This window comes from Actinia tenebrosa, unplaced genomic scaffold, assembly GCF_029948245.1.
Source record: "Actinia tenebrosa isolate PJP-AT-01 unplaced genomic scaffold, QUT_ActTen_1.0 PGA_scaffold0__85_contigs__length_37466705, whole genome shotgun sequence".
NCBI lineage: Eukaryota > Metazoa > Cnidaria > Anthozoa > Actiniaria > Actiniidae > Actinia > Actinia tenebrosa.
Window position 1 is genome coordinate 33,104,461 of NW_028292569.1, and position 20,486 is coordinate 33,124,946.

A 20,486-nucleotide genomic window follows, 5' to 3' on the forward strand; every position below is an offset into this window, starting at 1 on the left:
ACCTGTAAAGCTACAGAGTTGAGACCGACAAGGATTATGGATAGATACATTTTACATGTTTCAACCGCTTGATAACTGTGGATGGACTTGAGATCTTCTACCAGTTAAAAGTTAACCTCCTCTGAGCATCCTCAACTGCTGCAGTTTGTGTCAAAAGCATTACTTGTTGGATATATAACATTTCCCCATGATTCTCAGAAATCTCAGCTTTCTAGGTTTTTGGTGACTAACTTTATTGAAATAAGTATATATACCCAAGTGCATTGTTCACGTTTATAACCAATACGAATTTGCTATACATACATACAGTGCTTTCCATAATAAATTTTCATCTGTGAACGATTTTCGCTCAAAGTCACATAATTTCAGTAATGTTTAAGAAGTAGTCAACACTCTCAGTGTGCGTCCATTGACTTAAATATGGATGCATGCAGGAGGCTATTGAGCATTGGAGAAGGATATAAAGATTGCCATGAGGCTATTAGTTCAGTGTGACTATAGTTTCTTAAGTGTTTAATAGCCAACAATAATACATCTATAATTCTATAACATTTATAATTGATGCGACTTTAAGTGGTTTATCACAGTTCAGTTGAGTGCCCGTGCTAAAAAGAAAAAATAATCGAGGGCCACAAGTTAATCAGTTAACAAAATTACTCTCACGTGTCATCCTCATGAAATAAAGTCTTCAATCAGTCAATTAAAAAAAACATATCCTGAGGTATGGAGAAATGCTATTAGCTATAGCAGAATCTTTGATAGGATCGACATATGATATCCATTCCTTCTCAAAAGGATCTAATCAACCCTATCTATTTTGGTCGACCATTCAATAAGTATTGGATGTATTCATCCCCCGGGGGGAGGGAGGGGGGGACTCCTTTATATCACGAGAAGGCGGGGGTGCTCGTCGTACCTTTTAAGGGTCAACATCAGCGATCTGGTGCCTTTTAATGATAATAATAATAATAATAATAAAAATAAATAACTTTATTGACAATAATAATTAACTAATAATTCATTATAATATGAGACGTGATAAGAATATTGCTATAATTATAAAACAAAAAAGGAGAGATTATGAATATAAAATAACAAATCTATATAATATTTACTTATTTATCTATGAAAACATATTTGTAAAATAAATTAATAGCTCAAAACAGGAGTCCAGCTCTTCACACTGATATAATACTATATTAAAACTATACATTTATTATTAAAATCTAAATATTTCTAAATTTCCGCTACATTGGCGTTAAGATTATTAAAGTCATTCAAGAATTCATTGTCCTTAAAAAAAGTACTGACTTAATTATTTCAAAAGATAATCGAGTTCTAATCCATGTTATAGTACTTGCATATGTGTCCCCTGTCTTCTTGGTTAATTTCTCAGTAAGGTGCCCCCATTCCTCCATTTATACCAAAAACTAAGGGCGTAAAAGTTCCCATATCGACATCGATTACTCTTTGCTGGTACTTTCTCTTTTTTTCGCTTTCTTGATCCTTGAAGATTGTAGAAGTGGATTTGTTTTGGTTGCTCTTGGAATTAACATGCGATACTCTTACATCAAAAAATGCAGTTACTCCCTGTGCCCAAAACGATCCAGCTTTGATGTCGAGCCTTGCATCCTGACTTGTGCTAGTAGATTTTAGATTAAATTGTTCGCCATCCAATGGGATAAGCTGTGGCTCCTTTTGAACGTTGTTGCAAACCTTGTTTAAAAGTATGGCAAGTAGATTACGGACATTGTCATGTCTTTGTGCAACAAATCCTCCCTTTTTACAAGATAGTGCATGGCTTACCGAAAAGGTTGTCCCACAAGCGCAGGTACTTGGTATAATAATAATGATAATAATAATAATAATAATGATAATAAATCTATTATAAAAAATAGAATCAAGAGTTAAGCAAATGCTTCTCCAAAGAGAAAAGTCTTTATATTTGATTTAAAATTTTCGATTGAGTTTTCAAGTCTTAACGCCACTCTTGTGGAAGTTGATTCCATAACTTTGGAGCAGCGATTTGGAAAATTCGTTCACCATACGATTTTAGGTTACTGTTAGGAACTTTAAGTAGGTTTTTGGAAGAAGACCTTAATTGTCTTGATGGTGTGTAGCGTTGTAGTAGATTAGTCATGTAATCAGGAGCCATAGAGTTAAGTGCTTTAAATGTGAATACTGTAGTAATATTTTGTAAGTAATTCGCTGTTTTAATGGTAGCCAGTGTTGTAGTTCTTCCAATACTGGAGTGATGTGTTGAGATCTCTTAGTCCTTGTAACCAAGCGTGCAGCACAATTATGTACATATGGTAGTTTGTCAATTAGATATTGTGGAAGGCCATATAGCAGTGCATTGCAGAAATCAAGCTTAGATGAGACAAAAGCATGAATTAACGTCTCTTTATCACTCAGCGACAAGCAGTTCTTTATCTTTGCGATATTTCTTAAGTGGAAGAAAGCTCCTTTGCATATGTTACTGACATGTGTCTCCAGAGTAATGTTCTTATCAAATATCGCTCCTAAATTTCGTACAAAGTCAGAGGCTCTGATATTTTCATCGTAGACTCTAATGCTCTCTATACTGGGTGGTGTCCTGTGTTGTGATCCAATATAACCAACAGTTCAGTTTTGTCTCTGTTTAGCTTTCATTTATTTATAAGCATCCATTCATCAATATCCTTGACACAAGCTTCAACTGATGACACGCAAACAGCTTGGTTGTCTGGAAATGGCATGATAAGGGTCATGGCATGATGAGGGTCTTTGAGACTCTTTTGAACTATAAGAGACTAAGCTGGTATCTTTTAGGGTGTTTTTTTTCCCGCTGCCATAGCTTCAATAATTTAATTAATGCTATCCCAGACTGAAAGATGTTAGATCTGACGTTTTTGAGTTACAGATTTTAGGGGGAAAAATCATGTGGTTTCACGCCCTTGTGGTAAGAATCAGGTTCCTTTTTAGGGGTCATTTTCGAAAATTCAGACGAGCATCCGTGCCCTTTTTGGGTCAAAGTCTCTTACTCCCCCCCCCCCCTCCCCCCCTCAGTAAAACAAATTCAAACGATCACGCGAGGAAAACACAGATTACAACTACTGAGCTATTTATTCACTATTGGTACAGACAGTTTTCAAGCAAGCTTTATTTCTAATTACTGAACTATTTATTCATATTTTTACAGGCAGTTTTCAAGCAAACTTTATCTCTTCGCAAATAATTGTCTTTTTTCCAGGAGTTTTTTCTCCCTACAAGCTAAGGACCAGGATAATGAAGCGGTTAAACTGCGATTGGTACTTAATATAGCTTTGATTTGCCTCATCTGAGGATGTACCTTTAAGGGCTGATTTTTGAGTAGGATGAGTAAGAAAATCAAGAATTATTATATAATCATCATGGTTGCTTATCTCATTTGCATTAAGAGTAACATCAATATGTAGAAACTGATAAGGGTTTTGGTCTTAGTTCGCAGGTTTTTTCTTTAATTTCTTGCAAAACAAAGAAAAAACCTTTATTTTACTCATAGGGAGAAGAAGAATACATAAAAACATTTAGTACTAGCTAGAAATCTATCTACAATCATGCAGGATATATTTATTTATTTATTTACAAAGAAAAAAAATAGATACTAGAATTAGTGTTTAAGCCTAAGGGTAAAGTTAACCATAAGTGTTCTAGTTAACCCCCAGCCATTTTACGTTGTTTTTTTATTTTTATTTTATTTATATGCATATACGTTTCCATTTTTCCCCTTAGCCGTTTCTACTTTTATTTAGTTTAACAATGCTTTTTACTGTAATCATGTTAATATTTTTTTAAGATTGTTCTTCCGTAAATATCGCCTTTGCATCAGTGTTTCTATATACTAAAGTATATTACAAAAATCGATTATCCTTTTTAGAGAGTCCTTCAATTTTATAATTACACTTTAGTTATTGAAGAAAATTGGTCAAAGGGACGTATGATGCCTCCTTCATCAAGTTTAATTGTAAGCAAAAAATCGTACCACGTTCTAGTAATTAACGGGTACTCGTAATGCCTTGACGCACGTTTAAATTGTTCTCGCCTAAAGGCTTTTACAAACACAAACACTTTTATTAAGAGCACGAGCTCTTGCGATTTCCTATACTAATAATTTTTTAACAGCAACTTATCTTTTGATATATTTTAATGTAAGGCGTTTTAGTTTCTCATATAGAAAGCGGAACAGTACATGATTTTTGTGCATGTTCTTCGTATCATGTTCTCCCATCTTTTTTGTTCATCTCAGAGTTCATAATAATTCTGTTCATCTTTACCAAATTTTAAATTACTCAGCAAATCACATTCTCTTGAAATTCTTTGCTCGGAATTCCTCTCAAAAGATACCTCTGTACGATTTCCTTTCTCAAAGTTATTCTCGAAATTCCTCGATGTTCTTTTTTGATTGTTCGTGAGGGTTTTCCATTGTTGCAGTTGTTTACTTTTTCTTATTATAATTCTCGTCCTCCTTCTAAAGACCAAACTTTAACTGTATTTTTTGTTTGTTTGCTTTTGTGTTTTTCTTTTCTTTTCTTTTTTTTTTTTCTTGTTGTTGTTGTTTTTTGTTTTTTTGTTTTTTTACTTAACATTTTTTCCTTTCGAATAAGCATTGCTACATTTTTCGTTAATTTATTTTTCAACATGTACGTTATTTCTCACTTTCTTCCTAAGAGAGCGGATAGTTTCCTTCATCGCCTCGCGAAAATCCATTAAAAACGTGAAATAAATTATTGGCGAACACGAAAAATTCAGATAGAAGAGAAAATCGATACAGAAGAAGAAATCTTTGGTGACGCAATAATCGAACTCAAAGACATTGAGGTGATCGAGAAATCGTAGACAGCTTCTCGGGCCCCAGCAAACGACGAACAGCACTGAACAGCATGTGATCATGCGTACGGCTCGTACGAACTTGATCTCTCTTTTCTTCTTTTGTGAATCGGAAAGCTGAATTGCTCGCTGGGTCTTTTTAAGCTTCTTCATGATCGCTATGTCAAGAAAGACGAGGGTGAAGAACATCACGACAACGATAACGTAGAATACAAAGTAGTAAAGAACCCAGCCGTTTTTATCTAAATAGAGATCAATGCAGTACAATTCGTCTCTGAATGACATTACATCAAAGGCGTAGAGAGTGTAGCTGTACAAGGCAATAGGAATCAACCATGTCAAACTTAGCAGGGAACAGAAAAGCAACCTCCCTGCAGGTTGTACTCTGGTGGGGCTTGACACGGCTCGAAGGCGATCGACGGATATTGCGATCAATGTCGTCAGCGATACAATAGGCGCCACAAATCGAAGCAGAGTGCCGATTTTGCAAGTTACAGTCCCTAACGCTCCTCCTATCTTCCATGATCGAGAGTTAGAGAAAAGAATATTCAACCATTCTCTTAGGCCAAGTGCCATGACCAACATGTCGGCTACGGCCATGTTAACGATCATGTACCACATGTCTTTGTGAAGCTTCTTGGACTTGTAGACCAAGAAAATAACAAATGAATTCCAAAAGATACACAATAAAAATATAAAGATGAAAGCTACGACTTTGGTGATCCACTCTGATTGTGCGCCTTGGACAAGTTCATCGCATTCGCCAATTCGTAACCCAGAGGGAGAACTCTTTGCCATGTTGTCTGCTTTGCTAGTCAGATTGGTAAAGTTTTCGATTAAGTTTCCCATTCTTTTCTATTGCATCTGACTTGTTAGCTAAGCTCTGTCTACAAACAAAGAGACATCCTGTTTAATCTAAATAATTAATGTAAAAAGACACTCAAGCAATTTACTTCATATCCATTTTTAACACAAGGGGAAAAACTCATTACCGTCGTATGATAAAGTGCGTCTGCATTCTCGATTGGTGATATTCAATTACTAAGCACCAAGGCTTCTTATTGTTTAATCAATATCGATGCACCGTTTCACTTTTGTAGAACAAAATAATAACTCCATAGCCCAGAATAACATTAAGGTTTATTCTCAGTGTGAGTGCTCAATTTTTTTACCCCTGGTTATGTCATCAGTTATGTATGTTAATCGAAGTATTATGATCATCCTGGTGGATGTGGTCCTGAAAAGGACTGTTTGATGTGACTGTCATCAATTATACTGGTACTTGAAAGAGGAAGAAACGAGTTAAAAGAAAAGAAAACCTTTTAATAGACAAAAAATAAGGCGGAGGAAAACCGAATCTAAAAATAAATATAACAGTTGGCAGTTAAAGCAAGTTTTGACGCTAACAGAGGAGACAAAAGAAAAATAAAGTAAAAAGTATGATGCAGGCACCGATGCCAAAGATGATGTTGTCGATTATGATAATTGATGGAAAAAATGTCATAATAATACCACCTAGCGAAAAAGAGGTTGATATAAAAGATATATAGATAGAGGAAGTCAAACCGCCCTGTGACGAACTCGTGGATACTAGTTGCACTTTTCAGAGATTGGGCTCCCTGTGCCCTAAGGATTCGCTCGATTTAACATTTTAAATGCTCAATTAAGCTGGTAAGATGAGAAAATGTCTCTGTATTATTCTTTTAAGACCTCACTAGATACACCGTGCTGACGAGGCCTAATACAGGCCGAAACAGCTGTCCACAGTTTCTAGTTGAGCTAGACTGGCTCATTTTTTACGCAACTTGAAGTTGTGAAAAGCTTGTATGGCAATCTTCTTCAGTCGTTTCATCCAAGGCTCGTAATTTACCTATTACGCATGTTCTTATTTGATATCCGAACCCATCCCAAACGGATTACTGCCTCATCTATCTTTTAACACCTACTCTGTCTAGTTCTTTGTTATTTTGTTGAGTTTGCAAGCCAATTCTGTGATGAATTAATTGTCTGAACTTCAATTACGAAAGACGTCTTCGACTTGGATGGAGTCAACTGAGTCACGGTATAGAGCAAAATTTACTTTTTATTAAATCATCTGGCTTTATACAAATGAGTTTAGGAACACACTTGCTCAGCGTTGGCTGTTCCTTCGATTATCAACGAGTCAATTTTAAATTTTCGGGAAAAAAATGCGTCGCTGATAGCGGACGCTATTCCTTAAGGACTAACTTTCATATATAAACCCAAAATGATCAATCTCAAAATTTGGAACGGCGGGTCGCGAAACGACGATTTTCGTTGTAAAATTCAATATTATTTGATGCTTATGATATCGTAAAAATTTAGTATTTGAAGATCTATAAGAACTCATCTTTAACTGAAAAGACGATAATGAAAAAGATCATGGTCATTTGATATAAACATTTGATATATAAAAGTTTTCAACGAACCTAGGAATTACCTATAAGGTTACAAGAAACCTTTCTTTCTTTCTCTCTCTCTCTCTCTCTCTCTCTCTCTCTCTCTCTCTCTCTCTCTCTCTCTCTCTCTCTCTCTCTCTCTCTCTCTCTCTCTCTCTCTCTCTCTCTCTCTCTCACTCTCTTTCTTTCTTTCTTTCTTTCTTTCTTTCTTTCTTTCTAATTTTTTGCCTGTTTTTCTTTCATTTTTTTGGCCTGTTCCTTTATAGTTCCATTTTCGCCCATTTCCTTATCTATACCTACAAGCAACAACAACGATATATAAAAGTGCTGCTCGATGGTTTTTTTCTATCAAATAATGTCCACCAGGCAATTATAAATGAAGACTTATATTATCGCAACACTACACTGACAGCCAATACAGCTGTATAAATGGATAATTTCTCGCTTCTTTTTCCCCTCGGTCTTGCGCGATTCTCAGCTATAGTGTTTCAAGGCGTTCGCGAGAAGTGTTTGCTCAGTCTATTCCTCTCTTGCTCGACTCTTAAGACAGAGTTCTCTCCTGACAAACTAAAGTCGCGCGTTTATCACGTCTACAAATACAAACTTGTTTACTTTGTTTCTCATTCACTGATAAAAAAGTTCACTTGCCCTTACCTTCAGTTGAACCAAGCCACAATACGATTTCTATTGTCTGTATTTAAACATGAACAATTGTCATATACTAGTTCTGGTCATCAATATTCGTCTATTTATTGCAACTACAGCGAAGCCACCTTGTCCCTCACTTTTTTTTTTCCTCCAAGATCTTCATCAGATTGAAGTAATTAATACGACGGAACCCCAACCAGTCTCTACAAGATCAAAACCTGCTTTTTTCCAAACGCATTTTAACTTGCTTAGTTTTTGCGTGGGTGGAAAATAAATCATCTACACTTCAGGTAATGTTTGACCCGAATAAGCGTTTGACTTGATAAGCAGGTTTTAAAGGATGTTTAAATTTGAAAAATTGGCGTTTGCCTTTTTTTCGTTTTACAATTCATTTGTCATTTCATTTTATTTTATGATTATTTTATGCCTCCGGGTCTAATCAAAACCAGTTGTTACCAATATCTATGAAAACGTTTTGACTAGTTAATGCTCCATAAAGGAGATTGTTTTGTCTCGGTGTTAAAACATTTTTAGCAAATACGATCTTCGTGTATTATTTTTGTCTCTACGTCAGTGATCGTTAATCAGTGGTCATTAATTTGCTCGCATCCAGGGAGCAAATAGGAGAGAAATGAAAAATCATTTTCTGGAATTAAAGGTCACCTCTTTGGCTTCCTCTTTCTTATTTGGGCCACCTCGTTAGCGATACGACGGATTAAACATATACCGAGAAATTAGCTTCAATATTAAAGTAAAATGTTTGTCAAAGTTCGGAATTGTAGCTAGGAAACATACTATTATTTATTTTGTCAACGAGATGAGTATAAACCTGTCAAAATGGGAACCAATATATCGTGGTTATCAAAAAAGTGTTTGTATAAGAGCTATAGGCAAAAAAACGACAAGGAATGCAAAAAGATGGGTATCAAGATATTTTTTCAACAGTTTCAGTATTATTTGATATATTGGAATGTCTCCACCCATGCACTGGTTGGAATTTTATCATTTAAAAGAATAAAATAAGACAAGGTCGCCTACAATTTAGTTGCACACAGTATCATTTCTCATAAACATCCATGATCCTATGGTTCATACTTTGAAAGAAAAAAATTCCAAAGGTTAGGAAAAGTGCTATACCGCAGAATGAACAATAGTTCTTACTATTGTATCTTAAAAGATTTTGTTCAACCGCAAAAACTAAACGAACTTGACACGCGAGCGGTTTACATACCTTATCATACCCCGCTGTTAATACAGTCTTCCTTGATGTCGTGGTTAAAGAATTTCGTCTCACAAGTTGGCCTACTTTGGCGCCTTATAGACTACAGCAATGATCAGTGGATCCGAATAGATAAAAAAAGGGAAAAAACAACCGTGGAATGCTTTGGAAAGGTTGTAATTTTGAAAGGAGTGCGGGTCTTTAAATTGAAGCGGCTATTGCTTTTAGACTTCAAAGAGCGATGGTGGTATTGATAGGAGATAGGGATGATTTGGTGTTTAAACGCAGTGAGTCAGAGTGCTATTTAAACTGGTTTCCAAGAATAACAGAGTATCTGTAGAGTAAATATTAGACCCTTTCTTCTTCTTCTTCTTTTTTTTTTTTTTTTTTTTTTAACAACAAAAGTTTTAAAAACATGTTTTTTTAAATATTTCAAATGCGTAAAAATAAGGCACGGTGAGATTTTATAGAAGAGTCTATAAAGCGACTTTTTTAAATAAAAGAGGCTTACATCCATGACATTGTGAGGTTTCTTTCTTTTCACCATTTTATGTTTTATTTTTGAATTCATTGTACACTTGTAATAATAAGCTTTAAAGTAAAGCACACCCACAGAGTCACAATAATCTTCAAGAAAATAGACTTAAGACGTGATCACAAGGTGCCATTTTCTTTGCAACGACGTTGCGACACAAGTTGCATGGAGCATTGCAGCGTGCAACCTACAGCGCAATTTGGAAAATGTTGCAAAGCAAGTTGCAGCAATTGTCGTGAAAAGTAGAATTCGTTTCGACTTTTGGCAACGATTCTCCGTTGCACCGTGTGTAACACTCTTGCAACTTGTTTCGCAACGCTGTTACGACGAGACACGAAGTTGCAGAGAAAATTGCTTTGAGGAATCGTGTCTTTCGCAACTAGAATTCCAGACAATTATTTTTCTTTTCTTTTTTCCTGCACTCCTGCTGCTTAGAAGCGAAAAGAAAATCAATTAAAAACCAACATTGATTAACGTATAATCATGCAAAAAACCTCACGATAAGACTAATGTACAAAGATCGTATTTACAAGGCAAGGATAAAAGAGTAAACGCCGGAAGAAAACAAGTCCTTAATTTATCAAGAAAATAATTAAAACGTTTTCATAGATATTGGGAAAGATTGGTTTTAATTAGAATAATTAAAGAGAAAGACAAATTAATTATAAAACGAAAGTCTACTTGACCACTTTCAAATTACAAATATTCATAGTGCTCTATATATTTATAGATATTTTGACTTTTTCTCGCCGTTGCTTTTGTAAAATCGAAGACGCTTTGCTTGCTTCCATCTGGCTACCTATTACAAATGCTGAATATCTCAGTAAGTGTCGATCAGTCAGTTTTGAGATATTCCACTCACCATATCCCCATAGAGATGAGTCCGATTAAATAAAAACGTTGCAGGAAAAAAAAACTGCTCTTAAGCGATTTTTAATTAATGTTCTACGACCTCTTGCTTTAAGCAGAGTCTCAATTATTTTATAAAAATATAATATCTATTGATTGCTTTTTATCTCGTAATTAAAGGTTTTATCCGCTATTCAAATTTCAAAAACCCACGATACGGCGACCAATTTAATTTTTAGTGATTTGTACACGCGACGTATCGCTAATGCTTTTTGCGCATCCTGTAGTTTGACCCTGACTCTTTCTCTACTAGGTGCTTTTGAAAACGCCATATTGAATTTGTCCTCTGGCAAAACTCAATCTCGAAGGTTTTGGTGATTTCGATTTTAAATCATGCCCGCAAGCGGTTATGCTTTGAAAATCAACTCGATGTATAAATGTATATGCGGCGTGTTTGAGTGAATGATATTGCTATACTCAGTAACCATTTCCGGCTGATTGACAGAAAAACATCAAGTACGTTGAGCTGGGGATATGACTTACTTGTTAAATTAGTGCACTGCCGGCGGACAAACAAGTAGCGTAAGTTCTACACTACTGTTCCTGATGTTGTATCATTTTTTTGGGAGTTATAATTATACCCTAGCAACGATTTTCAGGAGATTCCAACAAGGACAGCGCGCAGTGTTCATTTTGGAGGGCAGATTCTTGCCAAAGAAAGCTGATGCAAAATATTTATGTAGAAACCAAAATCATATGCGCTTTTAGTGTTCGTGTTGTGCATATTATGCTGCTGCATTTTGTTGTTCTGGCTGTGATCGAATCTGTTTCTTCTGTCATTGTTGACTGCTTTGACTTTTTCGTTGCTGATTGATGCTGTTATTAATTCAGGGGCAGTAAGGGGTATTTCCGCGAAATCGTGATCACATTTTAATTTTTAATTTTCGTGATCTGTGTTTAGAAAATATCATTTAATGATTATTCGCCGAAGGCGAAGTGAATACGGGGAATATTTACCTAGACGCGATTCTTCGAGCGGCAAGGTAAATATTCTCCGATATTCACTGAGGCTGAGGCAAATAATTGTTTTAGTATAAATACACAGGTGACTTTTTCAAAAAAAGAAAAAACATAATGTGAACCGTGTGATTCATGATATATTATGGACGAGGGGGTTCTGCTTGTTCAACATGAGGGGCATCCATCTGTAAAAGACGCCAAACCAAAAACACAAAAAACAAAAAGAAAGAAAGAAAAAAAAACTATAACAGCACATTCTGTCAACATCTTAAATTTTCAATCAGGATTCATATTATCGATAACATTTGTTTGTCTCTGACTAAATTATTGTTAAATAGACGTTTCGACCATTCGCTAATAGCCTTGATCAGCAAAAGCGCATCCTTTTTATACATTTTCAAGCCTATTGGAAAATTAATTTTTTTTTCTTAGATTTTCCCAAAGTTTTAACGTATTATTATTTACTGATATTTTACGTATTATTGTTATTATTATTTATTTATTTTTACATTTTTACACTTCATTTTTACAGAGTAAGGTTGTTATGCAACCTCCAAACTGGAAGAACTGGAAGCATTATGTGCATTTTGACGCGATAAAGTATAAGTTGATAAGCTATAAGTTGATGATCGATTACTGGCGTTTTTCAGGCTATCGCTGAAGTATAAGCAGCACTCTTCAGTTTTTTTGTTTGCTAATTTTTCTCTTATCTTTCTGGTTGATCTTTACTAAATTCTAAATTCCTCTCTTGCTTCGTTTTATATATATTTTCCATAATTTTTGCTCATTTGATTTGGGTTTGCGATCTTGGTCTTGTAATTTCAGTCTTTCTTCCAAATATATCAGTTTTTCCTTCCGATTCTCCTTTTTTAAAGACGTTTCTGTCATTTGCTGACTCAAAATGTATTTATATTCAAAATGTACATAATACCTTTTGAATCAAATTTTCTTTTTATACTCACTACTCTATTTGGTTCTTTTTGCTTTCCTTTTTTTCTTCTTTTTTCTTTTCCTTATTTGTTTAGATTTTCTTTCTTCTTCTTCTTATGACATTTTCTTTTCAATTGTCAACTTTTTTGTCATCATTTCTCCTAAGAGAGCGGATAGTTTCCTTCATGGCATCGCGAAAATCCTTTAAAAACGTAAAATAAACTATTGGCGAAGACGAAAAATTCAAATAGAAAAGAAAATCGATACAGAAAAAGAAATCTTTGGTGACACAATAATCGAACTCAAAGACATTGAGGTGATCGAGAAATCGTAGACAGCTTCTCGGGCCCCAGCAAACGACGAACAGCACTGAACAGCATGTGATCATGCGTACGGCTCGTACGAACTTGATCTCTCTTTTCTTCTTTTGTGAATCGGAAAGCTGAATTGCTCGCTGGGTCTTGTACAGCTTCTTCATAATCGCTATGTCGAGAAAGACGAGGGTGAAGAACATCACGACAACGATAACGTAAAATACAAAGTAGTAAAGAACCCAGCCGTTTTTATCTAAATAGAGATCAATGCAGTACAATTCGTCTCTGAATGATATTACATCAAAGGCATAGAGAGTGTAGCTGTACAAGGCAATAGGAATCAACCATGTCAAACTTAGCAGGGAACAGAAAAGCAATTTTCCTGCAGGTTGTACCCTGGTGGGGCTTGACACGGCTCGAAGGCGCTCGACAGATATTGCGATCAATGTCGTCAGCGACTACAATAGGCGCCACAAATCGAAACAGAGTGCCGATTTTGCAAGTTACAGTCCCTAACGCTCCTCCTATCTTCCATGATCGAGAGTTAGAGAGAAGAATACTCATCCATTCTCTTAAGCCAAGTGACATGACCAACATGTCGGCTACGGCCATGTTAACGACCAAGTAACACATGTCCTTGTGAAGCCTTTTTGACTTGTATATCAAGAAAATAACAAATGAATTCCAAAAGATACACAATAAAAATATAATGATGAAGGCCACGACTTTGGTGATCCACTCTGATTGTGCGCCTTGGACAAGTTCATCGCATTCGCCAATTCGCAACCCAGAGGGAGAACTCTTTGCCATGATGTTGTCTGTTTTGCTAGTCAGATTGGTATATTTTTCGATAATATTTCCCATTCGTTTCTATTGCATCTGACTTGTTAGCTAAGCTCGATCTGTGAACAAAGAGACATCCTGTTTAATCTAAATAATTCATGAACGAAAACACTCAAGCAATTTACTTCATATCCATTTTTAACACTAAGGGAAAAACTCATTACCATCGTATGATATAGTGCGCGGACTGCATTCTCGATTGGTGATATTCAATAACCAAGCACCAAGGCTTCTTATTGTTAGATTCAAAACATAAATTCTATAGATCTACATAGGGTTTCATTAAGCAATAACGTCATAGCCCGCAATAGCATCAACGCTTAATATCAGTGTGAAAAAAAGAAGAAAAATATAGGTAAAAGACATAGATGATGATGATGATGATAATTCAATGACAAAGTAGATGAAAAATATGATGATAGGGGCCAATGAAGATAAATAAAAATAAAGGAAAGATTTTTAAAAGAAGAAGGTCATAAAGAAGGGATATTTAGACGATGATGGTGTTGGGCCGGTTGAGTAAGACAACAAACATACCTTCAATTCTGCCTCTATCCTTCCTTAGTTTGAAAAAAAAACTAATAATAAATGGACAAGCAAGCAAATTAATTAAGTCTTAAGTAATTTCGAGGGTCCACGAGTTTATTAGTATTGTATTTTTACCCTCTATCTACTATCTATAGCTCGATGTAAAACCCTTCAACAACCTAAGTCACATATAATTACCGTGAACCTTTACTTTCTCCTTTTGTTTTCTTTCTTGCTTGCTTACCGCCACAATAACATTTAAAAGTGTTCTAGTGTTCAATAAGTCTTATATACTGTAGACTCACTGTCGGAGCAAAACATTGGTCACTTTCTCAATGACCGCGACTCTTTCTTGTTTTGAGAGTTTTCTCTCTCGACTAATGTCTTTCTTATTCCTTTCTTTTTCTCTTTCCTTTCTCCTTGTCTTTCTCAACTCGTTATTGTGCAATTCTCAAGCCTAATATTTCAAGTCTAATACTCAAGTCATTCGACGTGTTTATTTCCTGACTTGCCGTCTTTCTTTTTAAGGCGTCATCAACAGAATTCTCTCCTGACAAACTAAAGTCTCGAATTTATCACGTCTATAAATACAAACTCCAATGGATTTTCTTTTCCTTTTTTATTTAATCACTGGTATGAAGGTCCACTAATAAATAATTGGCATTGCTCTCACCTTCAGTTGAACCTAACCACAAATAGGATTTCCATCGTCTGTATTTAGACATTAGCTTGATCGTTAGCTGTCATGCAAAAATTCTGGCCCTCAATTGGTCATCAATATTCTTTTATATGTTGCCTGAAATCAAGCTCTGAGGATTGACTACTGCGAGGCAAGGTTATCTCTTAAACTAATCTATCAGTTTATCCTCTGCCCAGAGGAGGAGAGTCCTCTGTCAGAAGTGGATACACTAGTATCCCAGAATGCTTTGCGAACTGGTTCGACATGTGAAGAAGTAAACATGGCGTCGCTATCAACTGTTTCTCAGAATCTCGCAGAGAGCCACCAAAATTCAACATTAATTTACATTCACTCTGATCCTCTGCAAAATCTTGGGCGGATTCAAATAATTGGATGCGACAAAACCGTAACAAGTCTCTACAAGATCTGGCAAAACCTGCTTTTTAAACCTGTTTTTTTTTTTCTCTCTCTGTTAATTTTTGCGTGGGTAAAAAAATCATTCGCGCCTTATTAAGGAGGAAATGCTTGTCCAGAATGAGCATTTGAATTGACAATTAAGCATGTTTTGAGAAACATTTTTGCTATTTTATGATAAATTTATTTGCTGATCAATTTTCAAAGGCATGGATTGTTCCTTCATTGTCATTCCCCGATTAATCTTATACCCTCGGGTCTAATTAAACTCAATGTTGACCAATATCAATAAAAACGTATTGACTAATTGATTTATAAAGGAATTGTTTGGTCCCGGTGTTAAAACTTTCTAGTAAATACGATTTTCGTGCATCATAGTATTATCACTACTTTTTTATGGTCGTTAATCAATGTTGGTTTTAATTAAAATCTTATCTCAGAGAAACAGCAAGAGTGGAAAAAATATCCTCAAATTTCCGTTGCTAAATAAAGTGTAGGGCATCTGCTTTTTTTTTTCTTGTTTAGCCCAATTCGTTTAGCCCACCTCAAGAGGTTGACAATTTTTGTGAGCTTGTTGGAGTGCCAGAGAACTTTACCCCTGGGCTCCCGAGAATGGCGGGTATGCTAATAGTAACAGAGTATATTATTACAAGTGTAAAATAAATTAAAAAATAAAAACATTAAATTCAGGCACAAAAATTAATTAGCACGAAGATATCATACCTACGGTTAGACTATACTATATCCATCAACTTATCTTATAGAGAAAAAATATCGCTCTGGGATCCTCACGATTACCCTACATTTCATATTCTGGCTGCGTTCCCAGCGTGGTTGGTCCTTGTAGTGTAGTGGTTAATACATCGGACTAGAATACCGAAGACGTGGGTTCGAATCCTGCCAAGGGCATTTGATATTTTTCTCTTATTCTCTCTATATCCATTTAAGTTAATTCAGTTGCAATAAGGTTATAGATAATGTCAAAAACTCGATATTCACTACTCTGGGATGTATTTTTAAAAACTAGCAATATGATTAAACATACAAGAATATATTGAGGTTTATTTAATATTTTCGCGTAATTTTTTTTGACACATGAAAAACATCAGAATTGTCGCGAAGTGCGAAGTGCCGAACTTAATTAGAGCAAACGTGTCAAACTGCCCTATATATCGATCTCGGTTATCAAGAAGGTGTCTAAGAGGTACTCAAACAAAACGACATGGAATACAGACAGATGAGTATTGAGATCCTCGTTTATCACAGTGGTTTATGACTCGACCAACTGGGTGTTATTTTATTTCTAAGAACCAGACAAACGCCGCCTGCAAACTTAGTTGAATCAATTTGTGTTTTACTTATGAGAAAATTATAAATATCCAAATGTCAGGAAACATGGTATGCCGCAGTAAAATGGACGGTACTTTACTTTTCCTTTTTAGATGATTCTGCTCCACCTCAAAAACCACATGACCAATTGTCCTTGACAGGCAGTTAGATAACTTATCATTTCCTACTGTCAATATCTTCCGTAATTTCGTGGTTAAGATTTTCGTCGCAGTAGTTGGCCTATTTTGGCGCCGTATAAACACGGCAATGATCAGGCGATCAATAGATGACGAAAAGGGTTTTAAAAAGCGTAAAATGCTTTAGAATGGTTATAATTTTTAAAGGAGTGCGAGTTGCTCTAAATTGAAGCAGTTATATCGTGCAAGGATGCAATTTGTTTTATAAAGCTCTGGACTATACCGTTTGGCATAGTTCTGAGATTATTACTAATTACACGAGAAAAATATTTTGATCAATAATTTAGAACAAGTTAATAAGAATCCGTAAGTCATCAACAACAGCCGCAACAACGACATCAATAACAGAAGCTGAAGCAGGCAGCTACATTATTACCCATAACACCAGCAACAATAGCAACAGCACTGAATGCAACAATATAGCATTATGATCAGGGTCAGCCAATCAGTATCTAGCAACAACGGCCGATCAACAAAACAACAAAGTGCCGCAACAGCAATGACAGAAGCTGAAGCAGACAATTGCAATAACATCCAAAGCATCCTCGCAACAATAACAACAGCAATATCAGCAATATCATCAGGGTAGATCACTGCAGTCAACAACAAACGCATGCAGTATCAACAAAACAGCAACTGAAATGCAATAACGGCAACAGCAATAACAAAGCTGAAGGGAAGAATCAGTATGCCACGATAACGACATCAACCTGCAAATCTGTATGCAATCTGCAAAAACAACAGCAAGCAGCAGCAAAATCAGCAATAACAGAAGCAACAATCAAATGCAGCAGCAACAACAAGCGGTCATAGTAACTAAAAAGGGAAAAATAAAAAGAACCAGAAACAGCAATAAGCACAACTCCAGTGCAAAAACGAAATTTACGATTTTGATTGGCTATAAAATCATACTCATCAAAAACTGCGAGATTTACTTTTCGGCAGCCAGACCAAGAATAACATGAAAAAAGGAGGGGAAAGTAAAGAAAATACATGATAGCGAGAACATGTTAAAACGAAAAATTAAAGGCAGCAAGAGAGGTGGAAAGAACATCTGTGTCAAACTTTAAAAACCTCATTAATAATTCATGAAGGAAACAATAGAAATCATGACCATGAAGGAGGTTTATTATCTGATGTAGATTCGTCTTCATTTACATAAACTTTAACTTGGATTTTTTCTATCAAACTTGGTTCATTTCGTAAAGAATTCTGTATAGTATGAGAACAAACATCATCGGTTTTTTAAACCGTTTAATAAACTCGCAGATCGTGTTTTATCAGGTCTAAAAACACTCGGCTACGCCTCTTGTTTTCAAATCCTGATAAAACACTCCTGTTCGTTTATTAAACAGTACATGATAAATCCCCGAATATCGAGTTAGTCTCAAAAAGAATTAGCAAAACGAGCGCGTACAAATTATTAAACATTGAACTGATCGACGTATCTTGACGTTCTTAGAAATCCAATGCTGGATTACTTATTTAATTGGGAGATAAGAGCAATCATTTTATCTTTTAAAAATGAGTACTTGGACTTCTGTGGAAGCACGAGGTCGGAGAACATTACTATTCAATCGCTTTAAGAGCATTTTTTTAAATGTATTAATGCTTTTATTTTTAAAATGGGACTTATCTCTAAGAGGATATAATGAGTGGAATATCTCAAAACTGATGACCAATGACTGGTCATTTTTTTCTCGAGATATCCAGCATTTCTAAGCAGGCAGGTGAAACTTGATCTATTCGTCTTTGATGGTACAACAGCGATAGTGCAAGCAAAAAAGACAAACTGTCGAGCGATATGTACTTGTATATTTCGACATAAAAATTTATGAACTTATGATTTAATTAAGTGTTCATTTTTATTGAAGGTAATTCAAATTTCTATACATGATGCACATTAGTAATCAATTAGTCGCTCAAGCTAGTGATAAATCTTATCTTACATGTTCCAAGCCAACTGACTAGATCAAATACTCCAAGTTTAGTTTCACTTCAGTAGAATAATCAGCAGGTAAGCAGTAAACAAAACTGCTTTGGCGACGTCTGGAAACTAATGAAGCCTACGCGTGTATAGCTTTTGTTTTATGAATAAGTTTTTCAAAGTTTGCTTTTAAAAAGTATAATCGGATTACCCAAAAAAATGACTGCCATTGAAAATTAGGTATGATTGAAATCGAAGATTGCATTGAAAATCAACAGCAACTTTTTTCTCAAGGTCGCGTGCGCATCCAACTTGACGGGCCACAAAACTGAAAAACGCAAATTTATTAAAATTGAGAAGGCAGTTTTTTATTTAAAGAGGAGAATAATCGATTTTATGAATTCTTACCGAACAAGACTAACTGGAGACTGAAAGCCGTATTTTCCTTTAGGCTCTACTAACCCACGCGATTGAAGCCAGAATACTGCCGACTGAGTAGCTGTACTAATACTAATAAATATCTGAATTACGATTCTAGAAATCTTCTTTTATTTCCAATTATATTACTTCTAAAGCCCGGAATTACATCCTCAGCTGCTAAGCCAATCTATAAGCCCAGAATCTATGAACACGTCATTCAAATATATGAGTACGCAAGAATGCACTTATCCGTGAGAAGGAGACGACAAAAAAAAACATTTTACGACTGGGCTGCCACAGGCAATCTAGTAAAAAGATTTCATAGCAATGCATGATAATACTCGTGTTCTGGTATTGTGGCCCTTCAAAGTACTTAAATTTGGATGCGCACGCAACTTTGAGAAAATGGTCCATAGATGATTTTCGTGATGCGCGAGCGCTTTCATAAATATCGCAGGCAGACATGACATTGAGGAATTCTCGGCCACTATTCTTAAGAAACCTTTGGAACTATAGTGTAAAATAGGCAATATCATGGGCTATGAGTCAATAGCCTGAGGCCGAACGCCGAAGAACTAGAAACCTAATTAAAAACAAGAAAAGAAAAGAAACCTTAGAAGATCAGTCTAGAAACCTTTATGAAAAGATTTTGTCCGAAGTGAGCTACATTTTTTTCAAAAATTTATAATCCTGCATTTAACCTAAAAGAAACTTCAAAATATGCATTTATTAACTTGTTTTTAAAGTTTTGTTTGAGATTACCACAAACAGCGTGTTTTCACTCAGTCCCTAGAAGGCTAACTGACAATAGCCAGAGATGGCAGCTCACATAGGTTTACTTAACAAAAGAGACTAATGACTAACACTAAGTTATTGTCAACGGTACACCAATATGGTGGCTGTGACGTCATGTGAAAACGCTCTATACCGCGCGAAAAATCTTGACTGAAAATGCCTCGCTTTCGAGTCTAAGCAACCAGTACTTTTAACAGTGCTCAAGCATCTTGCAAAAGATATAAGAGGGTCTACAGCCTGAATAACTAACTGACAAATAACATAACATTAGTAGATAACATTCACCATTTTCCATACATTGGTTCACTGGTCAAACACAATGCGCTCAAGCGAGGCGCCAAGGTACTTTCAAAGGATTATTCAGCTTTGAGCCTTGTACAATATTCCACCAGGATTATGGAACATTTGTGAGATGATTAGATAAATCAATGCTATAGGGATGGTTAAGTCAGTTATACGTGGACTCGTCGCTGGTACAATATTCCTCCAGGATATGGAACATTGGTGAGATGATTAGATAAATCATTGCTATAGGGATGGTTAAGTCAGTTATACGTGGACTCATCGCAGG

At 35.6% G+C, this 20,486-nt stretch overlaps 1 protein-coding gene and 1 non-coding gene across 2 annotated transcripts; both read right to left on the bottom strand.

The window, feature by feature from the left end:
* Positions 1–3,086: 3,086 nt before the first annotated feature.
* LOC116302786 (neuropeptide FF receptor 2) lies at positions 3,087–8,200 on the bottom strand. Its single transcript, XM_031712154.2, has 2 exons — positions 7,923–8,200; positions 3,087–5,735 (listed from the first exon to the last, which is right to left on the bottom strand). The coding sequence occupies exon 2, from the start codon at positions 5,695–5,697 to the stop codon at positions 4,648–4,650; it is 1,050 nt and encodes a 349-aa protein (XP_031568014.2). The 5' UTR covers positions 5,698–5,735; positions 7,923–8,200; the 3' UTR covers positions 3,087–4,647.
* A 3,594-nt stretch (positions 8,201–11,794) lies between these two features.
* LOC116302749 (uncharacterized) lies at positions 11,795–15,043 on the bottom strand. Its single transcript, XR_016118732.1, has 2 exons — positions 14,828–15,043; positions 11,795–13,685 (listed from the first exon to the last, which is right to left on the bottom strand). It is a non-coding gene; the product is annotated as an uncharacterized LOC116302749 (transcript).
* Between the last annotated feature and the right edge of the window lie 5,443 nt (positions 15,044–20,486).